Here is a 19,727-nt window from a genome sequence, read left to right on the forward strand (position 1 = left end):
ATCCGAGAAGAGGCATTGAGAACAAACGACGGGAGGATGTTAAGGAAGCGCGCTAGGAATAGCTACTGGATCCCGGTAAGATAAATTTTACTTACTTGTTAGTATGGGAGGTGTGAGTAGCAAGGGAAATAGTCCTAAGGAAGGACGGGACAATCAGATAACTAAGCAAAGTCCGTTAGGATTAATGCTATCTGATTGGGGTGCGGGGAAAACCCATGGGAAAGACAAACAGACCATGGTCAGGTATTGCTGTCTGGAATGGGTTAAAAAACCCGATAAAAGGGAATTCGGTATATTGGCCAAAGCTCGGATCCGAGGATGACTGGATGTGTCAGGCACTGAACATCTGGCTCTATCAAAATCAAAGAGATAATATTGAGAGCAGAGAATATGCAGCCTGCTGGCTCAGGGGATAGTTTGATCAACTGGTTTTGAATGAAAAGGAATGCAAGAAAGATAAGGAACCTTTTGTCCCTGAAACACAAGGATGGGATGTGTTACATTTCCTTCCTCCACCTTATGCTCCTGCTATGCCAGCTCCTATCTTCCCCCCCCCCTCCTATGCTCTACCCTTCTGCACCTTCCCCTCCTCTCCCACAGCTAAAGAAAGGAGAAGAAAGTAGGGGTGGTATGATGACCCTTCACAAAGTACTCGATTACCACCTCTATTGACAAGAGAGAGAGGCGACTTTAATTGAGAGCAGTGCGAGACCCTCAGGGAAGAAAGGGCAGAACCCTTTGATTCATTTCCCAGAGAGCAGCAACCTAGACATTATAAAGGAGAGGATAAGCCAGAAACTAATTGGATGAGACCTTTACGGGAAGTTCCCATGGGAGGGGGGTCTCGGTTTTGTAAATGTGCCCCTGACTAGTCCGGAGGTGCGTTATTTTAAGAGAGAATGCCCAATGCAAGCCAGGGAGACGCGACCTTACGCACTGATGTGTTGGAATATTCTTTGGCTTGGCTTCGCGGACGAAGATTTATGGAGGGGGTAAAAAGTCCACGTCAGCTGCAGGCTCGTTTGTGGCTGACAAGTCCGATGCGGGACAGGCAGACACAATTGCAACGGTTGCAAGGGAAAATTGGTTGGTTGGGGTTGGGATTGGATATAGGGGTTAATTAATCATAGAAAATATGTAGAATATATGCTTATGTACTATTCAGTTTGTATACATGAATTCAGTACTATGTAACAATTTAATATTTACCTCATGGTGAAGGGAAAGAGTAATGTAAGTAAGAGGCAGCCACAGTATGTAGCAAAGTTGGCTGATTACAGTAGGTTTAGAATTGCCTGCTCCCAAAATACAAAAGAGAGGATATGTATGAAACAATTTAGTAGGAAGGTTAAGGCAAAAGGAGGTGTTGATTAGCATAAACAAAAAGAATCCTGACAGAGACTGTCAGAAACAAAGAGAATGGAATCAGTAAGAAGCTAAGACAGAAGGAGGTGTTTAGTAGAACAGAAGAATATGGCCAGATGAGAACAAAGAAATAATTAGAAATATATGGGGTATGAATTGATTTCTGATCAAAACAACAGGATATTCTGACCTTGAGGATTAAAAAAAATGGGAGATCTACACCCCAGATAACTGCAGAGCAGGAAATTACTTGTGATAAATCTTACGCAAGAAATCTAGCAAAGGAAGCCAACTTTTGTTCTGTATAAGGTTGATCTATATAAACTGTAGAGACCGGTCAGTGGAGGTCAGTCTTGGGGAATAGCTCACTGTGCAGGTGACCTATGAACTAATGACTGAACCAGAGCTCTGTTAAACTTTATTCTTATGCTGTGAAATAAACTGATTCTCCTTTCACTTCATTTAATGAACATGCTGGACTCAGACGACACATAGACTAAATTAAGGGTAGGGTAAAGCCAGAGTCAGACAGATGGAAGCAGATTATGAATAGGGGGGCGTCATGGTTCTCAGTCAATACACACCGTGGGGCTGCACGGAGAACCATTGGTAAATTTAAGCATAGAACTCCACAGTGACAAGATGACCTTTTTTTAGTAGATTCTGGGGCAGCCCGGTCTAGTATTTTACAACCACCCGAGGGTGTTAAGATAGAGGGGACAGTGATGATTTCGGGAGTAGGAGGAAGAGACTTTACAGTCCCTGTATTAAGAGATGTAAGAATGCAAATGGGAGAAAAGATAATAACAGAGGATATTTTACTAGTTCCCCAAGCTGGGGTTTGCTTGATGGGACGTGATTTACAGGACCAATTGGCTATCGGTACCAGACCACAGGGATCAGGTATCGGGGTTCAATTTTATGTGCTGACAGAGGAGGATCAGAAAATAATAAATCCTAGAGTATGGGTGAAAAAAAAAGGAAATAGAGGAGGGTTAGATGTTCCTCCCCTGCAAGTTACTTTAAAAGATTCTGAACAAGTAATTAGACGAAAACAGTATCCAATTCCTATGGCTGGCCGAAAGGGGCTGCAGCCAGTAATTGACCAGTTGGTGAAAGATGGTATACTCGAACCTTGTATGTCACCTTTTAATACTCCAATTTTACCTGTCCAAAAACCAGACGGTACCTATCGATTAGTGCAGGACTTGAGGGAGCTGAACAAAATTATTCTCACCCGTCACCCGGTTGTACCTAATCCCTATACAATAATGGGTAAAATCGATCCACATAGTAAATGGTTTAGTGTGATTGACCTCAAAGATGCTCTCTGGACCTGTCTGTTAGCAACAGAGAGCAGAGACATGTTTGCCTTTGAATGGGAAAATCCTTTTACTGGACGCAAGAATCAATATCGGTGGACGGTCCTTCCCCAGGGCTTTACAGAATCACCAAATTTATTCGGTCAGGTCTTAGAACAAATACTAGATGAGGCTCCTCGGAGAGAGAATTGTCAGTTGATACAATATGTTGATGATTTGTTAATTACGGGAAAAACATATGAATTAGCTAAACAGTATACTGTTGGACTTTTGAATTTTCTGGAGAATAAGGGTCTCAAGGTGAGCAAATCCAAATTACAATTTGTTCAATCAGAAGTTAAATACTTAGGTCATCTGGTAAGTCAGGGAACTAGGAAAATAAGTCCAGAGAGGATACGTGGTATATTACAGATCCCCCCCCAGAATGCCCAAGAATTTAGGAAATTCCTTGGTTTCGTGGGATACTGTAGAATCTGGATTGAAAATTATTCTAGTCTGGTCAGATTTCTCTATGATAAACTCACAATTCTAGGGGGCGAAGCTGTTGTCTGGACAGAGGAAGAGATTAAAGATTTTAACTTGGTGAAACAGTGCCTTATTAGTGCCCCAGTGTTGGCTTTACCCAACCTAAATAAGCCATTTGACCTATATACCAATGCGAAAGGAGGTGTAGCCACCGGAGTACTAACACAAGAGAGGGCAGGCTGTAGACAGCCAGTTGCTTTTCTGTCAAAAGTTTTAGACCCTGTTTGTCGTGGTTGGCCAGAGTGTGTGCAAGCCATCGCAGCCACTGCTATTTTAGATGAGGAAGGACAAAATATTATGTTTGGTGCCCCGATGATAGTTCACACCCCTCACACAGTCCGCAATATTCTCTTACAACATGCTGGAAGGTGACTCACAGACTCTAGAATTTTAAAATATGAAGTGATCCTAATGGATAGGGATGATTTGACCCCGATTACGAATAAAGAACACAATCCAGCAGCTTTCTTGGTTTCTCCAAATTCTGACAATACCATAAATTAGTTAGAGCATGTATGTTTAGAGGTAATAGATTTACAGACCAAAATTAGAGATGATTTAAGTGATGAGCCTTTACAGGAGAGTGAAAGGTGGTTTATTGATGGATCTTCTCGTTGCATTGATGGCACTCGCTATAGCGGGTATAGTGTAGTGGATGGGAAAGGAGTGGTGATTGAAGCCGGTCACCTTCCCGGTCATTGGTTAGCACAATCTTGTAAATTGTATGCCCTCTGTAGAGCTCTCCAGGGTCTAGAGAACAAGGTGGGCACGATCTACACAGACTCAGAGTATGCTTTTGGTGTAGTGCACACCTTTGGGGAGATCTGGAAAGAGCGGGGAATGATAACTGGAAAAGAACAAAAGTTGATCCATGAAAACTTAATTGTCCAATCTCTAGATGCTCTTACATTACCTGAGGAAATAGCTGTAGTTCATGTACGGAGCCATCAAAGTGGTGACAGTCCTGAAGCACAGGGGAACAGACAGGCAGATGCAGCTGCCAAACAGGCTGCGCTCACGGGGATAATAGACATGCAGCTGTTACTGCCCACCCCTGGAGTATCCTATTCATTCTATTAAACCTGGTGATTGGGTATATGTAAAAGCATGGCAAGATCACCAACTAAAACCTGTCTGGGATGGCCCCTATTGTGTACTTTTGATTACAGACACTGCAGTGTGAATGAAAGAAAAGGGGTGAACTCAAATACAACGAATTAAACAAGCTGCTGATCCATGGACTAAAGACATTGATAATCTACCCTCCACCGGGCGTGCTGTCCTTCATCCTTCTGATCTGAAAGTTACACTACACCGGGAAAAAGTGCTGTAATGTTGCTTTTACCATTTACTGTATTGTTTACTTGTTGGTTCCCCGTTTTTGGGACATCCCTAAATTACTCACGATGTATTAAGTCCTCCTGGAATAGGGGCAGCAGAGGTGACAATTATTTACCTTTAGAATATAGACAGGGCATAGATATAAAGTATAGTCATAGTGGGGTATGGGTTAATATAGGATCCCAACATGGACCAGGGGAACAGAATGGCTCTAGAGGAGTAGATTTGATTTGTATTTAGGCCTCTACAGGTATTAAAGAGAGGAGTTTTAAAGGGATAGCACAAAGGAGATGGTGGGACAAAGACAGAGAGAATGGTAGTCAGGATTGTACATGTGGCAGAGATAGAGTTAATACATATGCTAATGTTCACAGACAGGCTGCAACTCACAGGCTCAGTGATACTTATGCTAATGTTCGCAGACAAGCTGCAACTCTCAGGTTAAGTGACAAGAAACGCCCCACCCCAACTTGGTCTCCTGTAAATCATCCTTTGGGTCACACAGACATTCGGAATGTTAAAAAAACCACCACTGTAAGGGGAGTTCCAGCTGTAAACGAAGTAAGCTGCTCCAGAATACTAAAGCTGCTTGGCATTTGAATCGTTTAATCAGACTCCAGGCAGCCTTGGAGATCATCACCGAACAGACAGCAATGGCCCTGAATTTATGGGCTGAAGAAAGACAACAGATACGAGCCACAGTTCAACAAAACCGTCTGGCTCTTGATTACTCGTTGGCTGCTGAAGGCAGCATTTGTGAAAGACTGGTTAAGGACAATGCTCACAACGGTCAGGCGGTTAAAGACACTTCTTCAGGAGTTCGAAAATCTTCCCATGCCCAGGTTCAGACGGGGCAAACTTGGTCCGGTGTGGGATGAACTAGACTTTTTATTGGTAACTGGAGACTGATATCCATTGCCCTTATAGCAGCTGGACTCACTATTCTGGCCATTATGGTGCTCCCCTGCCTAAAGACTTGTGTGCAGTGTTTAATCCAACGGGCCCTTCGGCAGGTCACTACAACCCAAATGATGTATGCTTCCCAAACTCCGTCTGATGATGCTGAGGCCGCAGTTCGTTTACTCACACGCTGGGAAAAGGACCAAGCTTAACAGAACACTACCGAATGGGGATTTACTAAGCGTAGCTAAAGAAAAAGGGTGGATTGTGAGGGATACTGGAATGTTAGGAGTCCAGAGATACTGGAAGCAAGTGCCAATTAAGAATAAAGTATTATGGGTTAACTTAAGGTGAAGGGATACTGGAATGTGAGGAGTCAAGCAAGTGCTCATTAGAGATGAAGTATTATGGGTGAAATCAGGGTGAAGGGATGCTGGAATAAGAGGAAGGGTTGTAAAAGTGTAATATACTAAGGATCTTCAAAACAGGATAACAAGTAGATAGCTTTAGCAAGTCTTAGGGATTGATTAATGAGTGAAGAACAAAGACATGATACTTCTCTGGCTAACAAGTTTGCAGGAAGACACATAAACTGATAAGAAGTTAGAATCCACGTGGGCAGAATTACCTAATGCTAAACCAATCCAGGAGGCAGAAGAATGTTGGGGGGGAAGGTATCTCTGTACTGAAATGAAATGTATAAAAGTTGGGTCAGCCCCAGTATCTGTGTGTATTCCCAGGGTAAGGGGAAGCACCCAACTTTGCATTGTTGTTATAATAAAAGTTCTTTGTTCTCAATTTTTGTCTCGAGCAAATTCTGTGAAGGTACTTCTGTTTCTCACACTTTATAATATTAAATTATTAATTAAAAATGATTATTTGAAGATACCATTGTTTTGTGAATTTCTATTGCTGCTGATCTAGGTTTTAACAAATTGGGGATTCGTTCAGGATTTAACTAAAATTGGAGCTTATTGATCAATTAATTTTTTTGAAAGCCAATTAAAAGGCTTGTGTGTGTGTGTGTGTGTGGAAAAGCAGATGTTTTGCCATCGCCAATCTTTGCAGATTTGCAGGGGCTGAAAAAGCATGAATTGTTCACTACTGCCCAAAATTTGGAACTTGCAGTGGTAAAAAAAAAAGAGATCCAGGAAGTTATAAGTGAATATTATGTAATAAAAGGGAAGATTAGAGAGGAGAAGGTGAAATAGATTTCTTCAGGGTAAATCTCATGGGCAGCAGTTGGAACAGTTTGAGTTAGAAAAACTTCAATTTGAGAAACACAGAGAAAAAAGATTTGAGGCAGAGAAAGTTGAAAACAAAAGAAACTTGAGCTACCTGCAATGGATTTGGGGGTTAGAAAAAAGTAGATTGGAGGTGAATGAGGCAGAGAAACAAAGAGAGGAAGCTGAAAGGCAAAAGCAGTTTTTGATAGAACTAGAAACAGGAATCTGAAAAACAGTTTGAAAGGAAGAGAGGAGATCAATCTCTGGTTCTTGCGAGTTTTATGTCTAGTAGGGAGGTGAAGTTAATTCCTCCATTTAATGAGGCTGAGATTGATAAAAAATACTTTCAGCATTTTAAAAAAAGTTGGTGAGACGTTAAAATGACCAAGAAACCATTGGTCTCTCATGATCAGAGGGAAGGCTCAACAGGCTTATTCTGTCCTTACCATCCATAAAGTTCTAATTAGGATACTGTAGAGGAAGCTGTGGAATATTCCATTAAGTTAGAAAATAAATGGAGAAGTAGTGTTAGGAGTAAAGAAGAAGGGAAGCAAGAAAAGGAATAAAAACAGGGTCCACTTTGCCAGTATTGTATGAAACCTGGTCATGTTTTCAGGACAAAGAAAGAAGGATACCAGATGCCTGTATTCAAAGATATGAAACACATTGAAATTTTTAAAAAGGTTCTGGACCTGCTGGTAAAATTAGGAAGGAATTCAAATATTTTGTGTCAGAAGGTAAGCATTCATTGGGGGAAGGGTCACCACACAGATGACAGCAAAAATCCTTTTGAGATACTGGGGCCACCAAGTCACTCATGTTAGACAGTATTTTGGAATTTGGTGAGAAGACTGCCACAGTGAAATGAATTTGATTCGAAGTTTGAGGCATGCTTTGGAGTTGATACCTCTGCACAAGATAATGTTGAAATCAGAACTATTTAATTAGGTGGTCACATGTCTTCCCTGTCTGAAACTTATTCAGAAGTCACATCACCTGTCAATCAAGGTTGGACTCCAGCTACCCATTAGCTCATTAAAATTACCTAGTCATTATTGTTTCGACACCCAGATCAGAGCTGTATACAGCAACAATGCATAGCATTGTGGTTCAAGCCCCAGACATCACTCCATGCCAGGTAACGACTGTGGACATCACTGGTAGTATTGTGGGCAAGGTGTGCACTACACTTAAGCTGAGCCATAGTACTGCAATAGATCAGACCTTGCAGAGAGCTGCATCCCATTGATACAGGGAACCAGGAGTGTGTATGAAAGTCCATCTGAAGAGCAAGTACACGTGAGTGAGCGTATAGAGCATACATGTCAAACTCTGGCCCGCAGGCCAAATTTGGCCCGCAAGATCATTTCAAAAATGTATTAGAGGTGGCCCGCCCTGCAGCGAGAGCCGATGCTGTTTTTTGGTAATGTCACCCCCACCATCCTCCCCCTTCATTGCACATCCTTCCCCACCCCCTTTAAAAGATGGCCAGAATATTCTCAAAAAGGAATCCAGAATGGTAAAGTTCCACAAACCTTCTGCTGGGAATCCTAACAACACCCGGGCATCAGATCCATGGGACACGGAGGGAGCAAGAGTGTTGCAGGTTGACCGTGCAAACTTTGAGAACGGGGAAAACAAAATTGTAAAACGAGGTATCTGTCGATGTCATCAGCCGGCAAGCCAGTTGGAAGGCTCCCCGCACAAGTCACTTCTCCAACCTGTCGAGCGGTGCGGCGGATTGGTGAGCGCCTGTGATTTCCTGTCGGCACGACGGACATGGCAGGCTGCGCACAGCCCCCGCAGTTCCGCAAAGGCTGATCGGCAGTGCGCTGGGCCCGAGTGGGTGGGCAAGCAGGGATGGGCAGAGGGTGTAGGTGAGGAGTAATGGGCAGGGGAAGTTATGGTGGTGCGAGGAGCAGTTAGAGGGAGGGATGAGTAGGAGGGGTGGATAGGGAAGATAAAAGGGAAGGGGCAGGGCGAGTAGGGGAGGGGTGATTAGAGGGTGAGAGATAGGTAGAGGGAGGAACAGGTTGAGGGGAGAGGCAGTAGAGGGGCGTGTATAGGATGGGGTGGGTAGAGGCAGAGCGAGTGGAGTGAGTAGAGGTTGGGTAAAGGACTGGTCAGGTAGAGGGATGGTGGGTTGAGGGTGAATAGAGGCTTAGAGCCTGAGGAGTGAGCAGGAAATGCTGAGTCCTGATGCAGGCCAAAATGGACACAGCCTGTGAATGCTGACTACATCTCCACAGGGACCAAATGTTTCCCTTAGGTCAAAGGGTGAACTTGAGCTACCTACTCCTGACCTGTAACATTATCCTTCTAAAGTTATATCCTAAAGTTTAACATTACATATGTTGAAAGAAGAGAAAACATGCAGATGTTGGTGAAAATTTTCAATAAATATTTAGTTCGGCCCTTGACTTAGTCCAAGTTTTTAATTTTGGCCCTCCGTGAATTTGAGTTTGACACACCTGGTGTAGAGTATAGACAGCCACTGCTATCAGAGTTCAACTACATAGTTGTTTGGTAACATGGTAATTGTTTTTTTTTCTCCAGTTTTCATTAAAGTTACTTGTGGTTGTAACATTTGTGCCTAGACTGAAACTCTTCTTAACAATTGGCACTGCAAGCAGGATTCAAATTTTCACTGGACACACGTGGAGTCCTAACTATGTGGGAGATTGTTCTAGAGTGTATGTGCAGGTGTTACTGTGTTCTTGCTCACCAACAGCGGCAACCCACAGATAGGAAAGGAACCCCAGTGCTGGAATATAAAATCTCCAGGTGGACCAATGACCGTCAGTCAAGGGTTCAGCCGTTTGGCAGCACGGTGGACTCCCACAGAAGGAAGATAGTGCACCACAATATCTCCCTCCTGGAGGGATTGGGGTATCCCCAAAAACCAAGGGGAGCCAGTGATATCCCTACTGAGGCACCAGTGGGGTATCATGTCCAATTTAAGCAGTCAGGGCACTCAGAAAGATGAGCAAATTGGATTGTTAGAACTCCAGCACAGGTTCCTGCAGGAGGCATTGGACCCTCCCAGGGCACGTATCAGCAGCTTGGAGGCTAGGTACACTGAAGCTACCTGCCAGGTAGTCAAAGCGCAGATTGATCCTATCGTACTCATAACCATCATCATGCGCAGGAAGGAGGGTGATGCATGGTCAGATGGGGATGCGCGGCTGACCCAGGAATACTCCACCAAGGAATTGGCTGGGGAAGAAGCATGAAAGGGAACACCCAATAGTACAAAAACAGCTTCTTCCCCCTCCACCACCAAATTTCTGAATGGACAATGAACCAGAAACTACCTTTTCCCCCTCTTCTTTTGCACATTATTTTGGAAAATGTAATTCATAGCAATTTTGCACCAGTGATGCTGCTGCAAGACAAATTTCACCACACACGTTCATGCAATAAATTCAGATTCAATCTTAACCTCTTATGGATGCTGCAAGACCCAAGTTCCTCCAGCATTTCTGTTTACATCCAATACCACTTTAAGATTTTTTTTTCTATCAAAGCTCTAAATTCCATATTCCACATCGTTGAAATATGAACAGTCACAAAGCCCAAACGGTTGTTTATCTTTCCACAGGTAAGAGCTGATTTAAAAATTTCCAGCATTTAGCGATTTGGTTCCTTTCTTCTCCATTTACAATTCCTTATTGACCCAGGTTTTGGGTTGTAATGTTATTGACATTCCTTCTTTCTGCCCATCTTTTCAGTTAGCTCTTTATTCCCTTCTCCTTCCACCCCACCACAAATCTCCCAATTTAAAATCAACTTCCTATCTATGCTTTATAAACTTGAACCCATTATATCACCATTGACGCCACTGGATGAACATTCCTTCTTTTCATTATTCTGAAATTTGTAATTAACAATATCAATTAGTTTGAAGCAGACTAAAAACTCCAAAAACAGCATTTTAAATGTCTAAGAGAGAATTAGGAGATTGAAACCAGAGCAAACTTAAAAGACCTGGGGTGGAAAGACTGAATGACAGGAGTAACAAATCTCCATTGACTACATGACCTGATAGTTCAGACAAGCAGGGAACATACCAAAGGCCTCGTCCCACCCTGGCTTCCCCCATCCTGTCAGGAAGGAGACTGAAGTGTGAAATCCCCACAACCAGAGAATAAATGGACCCTTGGTCTTAAACTTCAAGTGTAAAGCAAAAGATCCAGTATGAAGGACCGTGGGCCTCTCATCAATTCTCATGTTAAGTATACAACTTTCCATTCAAACCATGGTTTACACTAAACTATTGGTGATCATCTTGGCAGCAACAGGAAATGAGCCAAAATATTGTTATTTATACTAAACACTGTGAAAGGCATCCAGGTACACAAGAAAATCTGCAGACACTTGGGTCTAAAGCAATACACAAAAGTGCTGGAGAAACTGAGATCAAACAGCATCCATAGGAAGTAAGAGAGTTAACATTTCCCAATTAAAGCCTAAAGCTGAAATGCTGACCAACTTTTACATCCTATGGACGATGTACATGACCTGCTGAGATTCCCCAGTACTTTTGTTTATCAGAAGATATCTGGGAACTTTAATATTCAGTTTTCTAGCTCAAAGTTCCCAATAGCATCTTTCAGTTCTCTCAACTTCAACTTATAAAATTTGCACCTTCTCTTGCAAAGAAGATTAAATATCCAGCAATTTAAAAATAAGACAAATTAACATGCACAATACAAAGTATTGGAGGAACTCAGCAGGCCATTTGACATTTCAAGAAACCCAGTCAACATTGAGCCAAAACCCTTCATGAGGAAAAGTAAAAAACTGGCAAACACCCGAATAAAAGGGTGGGGCAGAGGGCACAGGTTGGCAGGTTATGGGTGAACACAGGTGACATGGGGAAGAGAGACAATCAAAACTCAGATTCTGTCAGCAAATAGAATTATTTTATTTTCTCAAAGACCCATTGGAAGAGCAGAGGCTCAAATTCCTCAGGCAACAAGCGCTGAAGCTGTGGAGGATTCACTGCAGAGAGAGAAAAGAATTAGTTCATGCCATCAGCAGCTAAAAATTAGCAAATAAAAGATTTCCCCAAACATAAATCTGTAAAGGTGTTGGGCAAAGGACAACAAAATTGATAGAACACCAGAGAACAGCAGTCAAATCACAAAGGATCAATCATTCAAAGGTCTGCATAAAGGACTGCCTCTTACCCAAAATACTATTTGGCACCCATTTCAATTGATTCACTCAGATGAAAATTACTAGCCAGCAAGCTCACGCTTCTTACCTCAGACATATTGCAAATGCTAAAAGGAATACACCTATCTGGTAGAGACAGAATTGTTGGACAAAACAGTGGCATTACTAGGGTTGGTGTCACCCAAGGTGGTAACTCATGGTGTCACCCCCCACAATGGACTTCCTCCTGTACCAGACCATACTGAATCCCTAGCTTTTTTTGTACTAATGTTACTTGTAAATCCCATATATCATTGAATATAATCGCAACAGTAGTGAAATAAACTAGTAAAATGAAAATTACACCTTTAAATTACAATATCATATACACAGCCTAAATGAATTTACATAGTTTCATGTGGTTAAAGAGAAAATTCAGTAAGAAAACAATAGAACTTGATATTACAAACTTAATGATTTTATCATTAAACTTTAAAGACACTAATTACCACAACATTGCAGCTAAAAAAAACAGAAAATCTGACAAAAGCAGCGACAATAAAAACCAGCAGCAACAAAAACAACAGCGAGTGCTGTAGCGCGTAGAGACATAGCCACATGATTTGAAGTGTCATTGTAATTGGGTAATAATTACAGCTCTGACCGGAGCGCATTAGAAGGTTCAAAAAGTAAATTAGCATAGAGTTTTAGGCTTATGAAATTTTTTTTTTTGTTATAAATAACTCCAGGGATATTTTGACAAAAAAATTGATAAACTTCTGTTGAAGCACTACACAAAAATTTTTAGACAGTCATTTTGGTGTGACCCCCTCTGACAGAGTCCACACCCCTCAAGTGATGCCAGTGGGACAAAACAATCATCATTGTGAGTAAAACAATTAGTTAACACTTGCTCTATTCAATGGATTCACAGTTCATTAAAACCTTAGCATTCAGCATGTACCGTGATGCGTAGATACCAGATAAGCAAGTTTTCCAGTTGCTTGAGTCTTACAATGCCTAACTAATACATCCACATTAAGAATAAAGAGTTTAATGAAACAAAAGAATGCAAAATGTAAAGTAATTTGGAAAAAGTATTGGAGTCCTTAATTATATAAAGTTCACTTTAATCAGGTGATTCCTGTAACCTCCCCCCCCTCCCCCAAGTTTATAGCAGTACCCTTGTCCAACTTGCATCCAATAATAACTCGAGATAAATTACTCAACCAATGTACACCTGCAGTTTTCAGTGGATCAAACTTATTTTAATACATGCAATGGCTAAGCAAAGCAATTTACACAAAATATTATTCTCCCCAGAAAGTTACTTCCTAAATATGTAACCATTTCTTTGGTTATCTATTACGCGGGGTTTTCTTCAGCAATTAGTCTTTCCCAATCATTTCTGTACACATGGTTTTGAGATGTGGGTTAAAACACAAGGGGGCGCTACTGGCATAAAAGGCATGGCATTGCAACAAGTCAGAAATGCTTTGTAACTGAGGGTGGAGGGGTGGTGCATGGGGATGCACCCCCACTGCTATCCTGCAGGAAACAAGGCACCCAAAGGACACTGATAAAACACGGAGGTGGATTTTAAAAATGTGAAAACACGAAAAATTCACTTCCCCTTAATAAACTCTTACTAAGCAAGGATAAGGAACACTTTGATCGAATCACCCCAATGATGAGCAGCGTCAACCTGAGTGACACCACTTTATTCAAACAGTTGCTACAAGCAAAACATGACAAAGGCAACTCCACTGGCTGAAATTTTACTTATCTTCACCGAAGTCTGTGTAAGTTTCAGAGAATATTTACATTTTTAATTTATTCTTATTTAATTTAATTGATCCATTTTCCTATTTTTTGCCAGTTGCTTGCATTCTGGATAACAGGAGTTTTACTGTACTCTGCAGGTGAATACTTACTACTTCCAGTTGGGTGGGAGTACTCTCTTTGACTTGTAATAACGAGCCAGCCTGTGGATTCTGCTCTCAATGAGAATCAAACGGAACTTGGCATCTTTGTCCTGCAATGAAAATATAATTCAGAACAATTTTAAAATACATGAACAGAAACATTTGGTTGCATTAGTCATCAACAGATATCAAGAATTGGCATATTAGCCAAGGAAGGATTTGCCAACACATAAGAGAGTAACCTGTCTGGAGGAAACTGCGAATGGTGGATAAAACATTCATCATTGTGAGCCAAATCCACAGAAATCACTCTCAAAATGAAAAATTAAAGTCCTGCAGCTTGATTTTCAGACAACTAACATCTATTATCTACAAATTTAAAGTTCAAATCTCCCAACCTACTTGTCCCCTGGACAACTGATAAGCAGATCTTCAACAATGAAGATGCGCATAAATTTACTTTGGAATGCAAAGACTCAATTCCACAGATTTGCAAGAAGACATTTCTTACACCGCATACATCAGGAGGATTCTTCTAGAGATCAAGTCCAACCCAATAACTGCCTAACAAGCATGGTTTGAGACCATTGAAGCTTCAAGTTCAAAAATACCCAATGACCAAGATAAACTCTATCAAGTAATCACCACAAATGTATCAATTATAAACATTATATATGCAAAATCTGCTACCTTCCTATTCCTCTCCAAATGTTTACGAACAGCTACAGCAGTCTTGATCAAATGGTACAAATCCTCTGGAAGGTCAGGAGCGAGACCCTTGGACTTCAGGATCCGAAGGATTTTGTTCCCAGTCACAAAACGCACCTGGGCAACACCATGGGAATCCCTCAAGATCACACCTGAATAAAAATATATTCATTTGACATCATATTTGGAACCCCAAAGACAACATTGTTCCTAACCTATCACAATACAAATACTGAAAAAAAAATCAGGTTGCTTGAGAATACAAGGATAGTAAGTATAGGTGCCTCATAGCACTAAATTCCAAATTCTTCTCTTACCTGTGTGGAGCTTGCCTGCTACCTCTGACTGCCAGGAATTGCCCCAGGTAATGTCCCTCCCTTCCAAATGCCCCAAACAAATTTGGCTGCTATATATTAGCCCTCATATAAGTGGGTAGAAGGAGAATCATGATGGTCTGTAGGCACACGAAGGAAAACCAGTTACAGAGAAAATACGAGGGAAGGGATGGCTTTGAGAGCTTGTGTCATGTTGATGGACTCAAGGGCCTTCTGCATTGCAAGGCAATTATATTTGAATGCTCACTCAGACATCCAAGGAAGGTTAAACCAACACATAGACCAGGTCTTTCTGGGGGAAACTGCGAATGGTTGGAAAAACAATCATCACAGTGAGCAGCCAAAGATAAATTATTCCAAATGGTCACAATTATATAACCATTATAATTGCCAACACTGCAAGCTTCAAAAAGACTTAACTACCTGTGGGGTATCAATCAAGTTGGGAAGCTACTTCTCTGAAGACTCCTTCCAATCCTTTCAACTGATATTTATATTTTTCTTACAAAATGGACATATTTACTGCATCTTGTCTGGAAAGCCCATTAAGATTTTGTACACTTCATTGAGATCTCTCATTCTTCTAAACTCCATAAAGGACAGGCGTACTCATGATTGACCTGGTTTCTCAGGATGCAACTGTGACAAGCCATAGTGGTGAAACCTTGCTCAAATCAAAGCTATTTATAAAAACTGCACTTACCAATCTGTGATGGGGTCAATCCCTTCTTTGCCAGCTTGTAAATTTGTTCTTTTACATCATCAGATGTGAGTTTAAGCCACTAAAAAAAATAAATATAAATACAACATAGCTTGACAGTTTAAAACATTAATGATTCACATGAACGAGTGTTCACAATTCCTCATCTCCATGGAGGGGTAAAAGGAAAGTGGCATGAGACTTGCAGCAATCGCAATGGTTGCAAGAAGCTTCAATTAGAACACATGATACTGGCAATCAAGTGGTCCCATTGGAAAAAACTATTCAAACAAGGTCAGTCCACTGACTAACAAGGATCCTGTTTCATCTTACAACTGTTCTGTGGGGGTGCAAGTACAGTTTATAATGTTCAAAGCATATGGGGGGGGGGGGAAGAAAACACAAGACCCACTCTTGCTGGGAAGGAATCCTGATCTGGTTTCTCTTTCACACCTGCTACTTGAAAACCAGAAGCAAAAAGGTAATAATCTGATTGCTACACGAGCCACGTGCAAATTGACAGTGTTGGTCAATGCATGGCTCAGTATGGATGTGAATTCATGGGATATTGGCAGTAGTAGTGGGGAAAGCGCTGTGACGAAGGGATGGGGTCCACCTGAACAGTCAAATAAATAGGACTGGGGGAGGCTTTAAACGAACTGGAATGGGGGGATTTAAACGAACTGGAATGGGGGGGCTTTAAACGAACTGGAATGGGGGGGATTTAAACGAACTGGAATGGGGGGGGCTTTAAACGAGGGGGTACAAACGACTGGGTAGGTATGGATAAAACGAAAGTGAAGGAGAGTCAGAACAGATAATTGAAGTTTTCAGAATATAATCTGTTGCCTTTAACAGCCAAGGCTACAAGACCGTTCACTCACCGTGGGCACACTGCGTCTGTACGGCAAAGCTGACTGGGACAAGCCTTTGCTGGAAGGAAAAGACAACAACTTAGCGCAAACTATTCAAGGACCTTCTGCTCGAACGTGAACTGGGAGCGGAGACGAGGTCTGCCCACGACAGACAGGAAACACGCCGCCACCAGGGTCACCGTCTCCCAGCAGCTCCCACCCAAGGCTGCAGGGGCCTCGTGTGAGATTCGCGGGCCTAGTCGCCCGTCCGCCCAGAACGGACAGGGCCTTGCACCAACGTGGCGGCGGTCGCCCGGCGAGGCCCAGGCTCCAGGCCCGGCCCCGGCGGGAGAAGGGAGGAGGCAGAACCGCCGAGACTCGCCCAATCCCGAGCGGTGACCGGCTGCCCGCGCCGTCCCGCCGCTAACAATTACCCGGGAGCGTGCATACGACCCATGACGGCGGTGGCAGGAAGGAACGAGAAGGCCCGCTCTGCGCCTGCGCCGGTTTTGTACCCCACGTTGTACGTCAGACCGCACACTCACGCAAACCCCCCCTCTTTCTATCGTGACGTCACGGACTGCGAAGACTGAAGGGGAACGTCGATGACCGAATCCCTCGCCGGGCGTAGTGGCGTGCGCCTGTTATCCGGCTACTCGGAGGCTGAGGCTGTAGGACTGCTTGAGGCCAGGAGTTCTGGGCTGCTGCGGGCTATGCCGATCGGGCATCCGCATTAAGTTCAGTATCCATATGGTGCTTCCAGGGGAACCTAGAACCACCAGGTGCGATAAAGAGGGGTGAAACGGCCCAGGTCGGAAACGGAGCAGGTCAAAGCCCCCGTGCTGATCTGTAATGGGATCGTGCCTGTGAATAGGCGCTGCAGTGCAGCCTGCCCAATACAGTGGGACGCAGTCTTTTTAGAAACCTTTTTTAAGGGAAGTCCAACAAGAAGAAAAATTTGGGACCATTAAAAAGACCCCATCATCTCCATCCAGACCAGACCAGCACTCAGCGCACAAGGACAACTTCTTCCCCGCTGCCATGCCATCCTAATAACCAAAGCACTACCGAGGAATGGTGCAATGCTGCAAGTTTTAGGCTCACATTTCTTGAGCTCACTGCTACTGCCCTCTACTGCCACGCCCTGTGATATTCTGCCGAGGTTCGCCTTTCTTTGACAGTTCTGCAGCAAATGTCCAGCAGGGAGTGCTTATTTATCCGAACCTGAGCCACACTGGGAAATGAGCACTCTGAATAGTCAGTGGAATCGGTGGCCATAAATACAATTGTAAAAGAAAAATCTGAAACTTTCAGTAAAATGTTAAAACAACAGCATTTGTTAAACAAAAGTGAAATTTCATTTACTTTCTGATCTTTTGAGGTTTTTTTTGTTATATGGCCAGAGCAAAAACTTTGGGATTACTTCGTTCAAGATGGAGGATTATTGAATCAGTACAAGTTTCAACTCCTTATCTTACTGATTAAGAATGTTATGATAATGGGTTAAGTTGGGATATCCCTGGTCGTGCACTCCTACATTTTGTGGCTGCTGGTCTCACGTGAACTGTGACTATTTGAAAAGGTGGAAAAGAAACATAACATTCAATCAAGTGAAAACACAATACTGGAGAAACTCATCAGGTCAAACATTGTATATAGCAAAAATAAAGGTACATAACCAACATTTCGGGATTGAGTCCTTCATCAAGGTATGGAAAAATGTTGACAGGCATCCAAATAAATGGGTAAGGGGGAGGCATGGTCGTAGGCCGGAGGTAATAGGTGGAGGAAGGGGAGCACAGCAGCAAGCAGGGGAGGAGGGATAGCTCAGTGAATAGCGAAAGGGGTGGAGAGCTGAGGGTAAGAAGATGGGGAAGGTAGGTGGCAGAAACTGGAGAAGTCGGCATTAATACCATCTGGCCATCCCTCCTCCCTTGCTTGCTGCTGTGCCCTCCGTTCCTGCTCCACCTATGACCTCCTGCCTTTGGGACCATTCTCCTCCTCTCTGACCTCTTGTCACAGCCACCTGCGACATTTTTCCATACCTTGAGTAAACCCAAGGGAAAAAAAGCTGAATGTCATGTTTAGCATTTCTTTCAAAGCATCAGAAGTGGGTTACTGTATCTGGACACACCCTGCAAGTTTAGCTTCAGATTCCTGCATCTGCAATCAATGTATCGGTCAATGTATATCGTCAGCCATTCCTGTGTACATTATTTATTTGATAGCATGTAACAACAATGGGTTGTTTTATTGTAATCAACATGTAAGCATTTACCTGTTGTCTTCGTGCATTGCTCAAACTTGAAACAGGTTAGTCCAATTTGAACTGATCCCACCATCAGCTAACATCTTCCTTTCTCCTCCCCTCTCTTAGCCTTCCGCAGAACCACTCCTCCTTGACTCCTGCGTCCTCTCCTCCTTCAATCGTTTTAATTCCCCTCACCATTTCCACACAGACATGTCCTTTGGAGCAGCATCCCACTTTCCATGTGGGTCGCCTAAAATCCAATCATATGTTGAATTTTCTAGCTTTTGGTACCCTCTCTGCCTACCATCCTGATCTGTTCCATCTCTGCCTGTTCTCAAATATTACCCTATCCCATCCCCTCTGTGCCATTTGTCTTGAAGGAAGTTGAGCAAATACTTGTTTAGTGCATTGAATGGAAAAAAGAATACATATCAAGCAGAACCAAACTGATCAAGAATGTCCACAATCCGAGATACACACAGTTCAGGAAAGAGCGAGCAGTGAAGGAGTGGCTTTGGAGACTATCATGGAAGGAACATGGTAACTTTGATTGTGGTGGCTACAGCTGAGTGTGCAGCATCGAGTAAAATTATGATTGTCTGAAAGTGGTAATTGCACTAAGGTGGGATATTGGAAGGTGAGAAAGTTGGAGAGCAAGAAGAACCAAGAGCACGAGCAGAATTTTGGCTCATGGAAACATTCTCTATTATTTCCCATTTACAGGATTGGGGGGGGGGGGGGGGAAAGGAGAATATAAATTTCTGGGTCTGAATAATCTCGTTTTAATTTTCCTTTTGACTTATTCCCTCATCACTGACCAGCACTTAGTTCAGAGACCATTACGCCAAGTTGATTTGGACACTACTTTTGCAACTTTATATTTTGAGGGATTTCTTTGATCATGCAGACTATTTTTCTGAAGTTCGATTTTATCATTTGTAGGCATCGTTCCAAGGGCCGTCTGCAGAAGAAAGAATGGAATGACTGGAATGAAAATGTCTTTGATTTAAAGCAGTAATGGCAAGACTCCTAAGATGGCAATAGATAATTTAGAAGGAATTTGACAAAGAAGAATCAGTTACTATTTATTGCCATGTAATAAAACAGAAATGTTA

The 19,727-nt window shown here is 42.6% G+C and overlaps 1 protein-coding gene and 1 non-coding gene across 2 annotated transcripts; both read right to left on the reverse strand.

Annotated features, from left to right (window-relative positions):
- Positions 1-11,582: 11,582 nt before the first annotated feature.
- On the reverse strand, positions 11,583-16,880 carry rps13 (ribosomal protein S13). Its single transcript, XM_069898173.1, has 6 exons — positions 16,796-16,880; positions 16,392-16,440; positions 15,511-15,589; positions 14,455-14,624; positions 13,774-13,874; positions 11,583-11,683 (listed from the first exon to the last, which is right to left on the reverse strand). Exons 1-6 carry the CDS (start codon positions 16,816-16,818, stop codon positions 11,650-11,652), a joined length of 456 nt encoding a protein of 151 aa, XP_069754274.1. The 5' UTR covers positions 16,819-16,880; the 3' UTR covers positions 11,583-11,649.
- On the reverse strand, positions 15,051-15,143 carry LOC138752081 (small nucleolar RNA SNORD14). The gene has a single exon (XR_011350353.1). It is a non-coding gene; the product is annotated as a small nucleolar RNA SNORD14 (small nucleolar RNA).
- Positions 16,881-19,727: the final 2,847 nt, after the last annotated feature.

The sequence above is a fragment of the Narcine bancroftii genome, chromosome 1 (assembly GCF_036971445.1).
Source record: "Narcine bancroftii isolate sNarBan1 chromosome 1, sNarBan1.hap1, whole genome shotgun sequence".
NCBI classification, from domain to species: Eukaryota; Metazoa; Chordata; class Chondrichthyes; order Torpediniformes; family Narcinidae; genus Narcine; species Narcine bancroftii.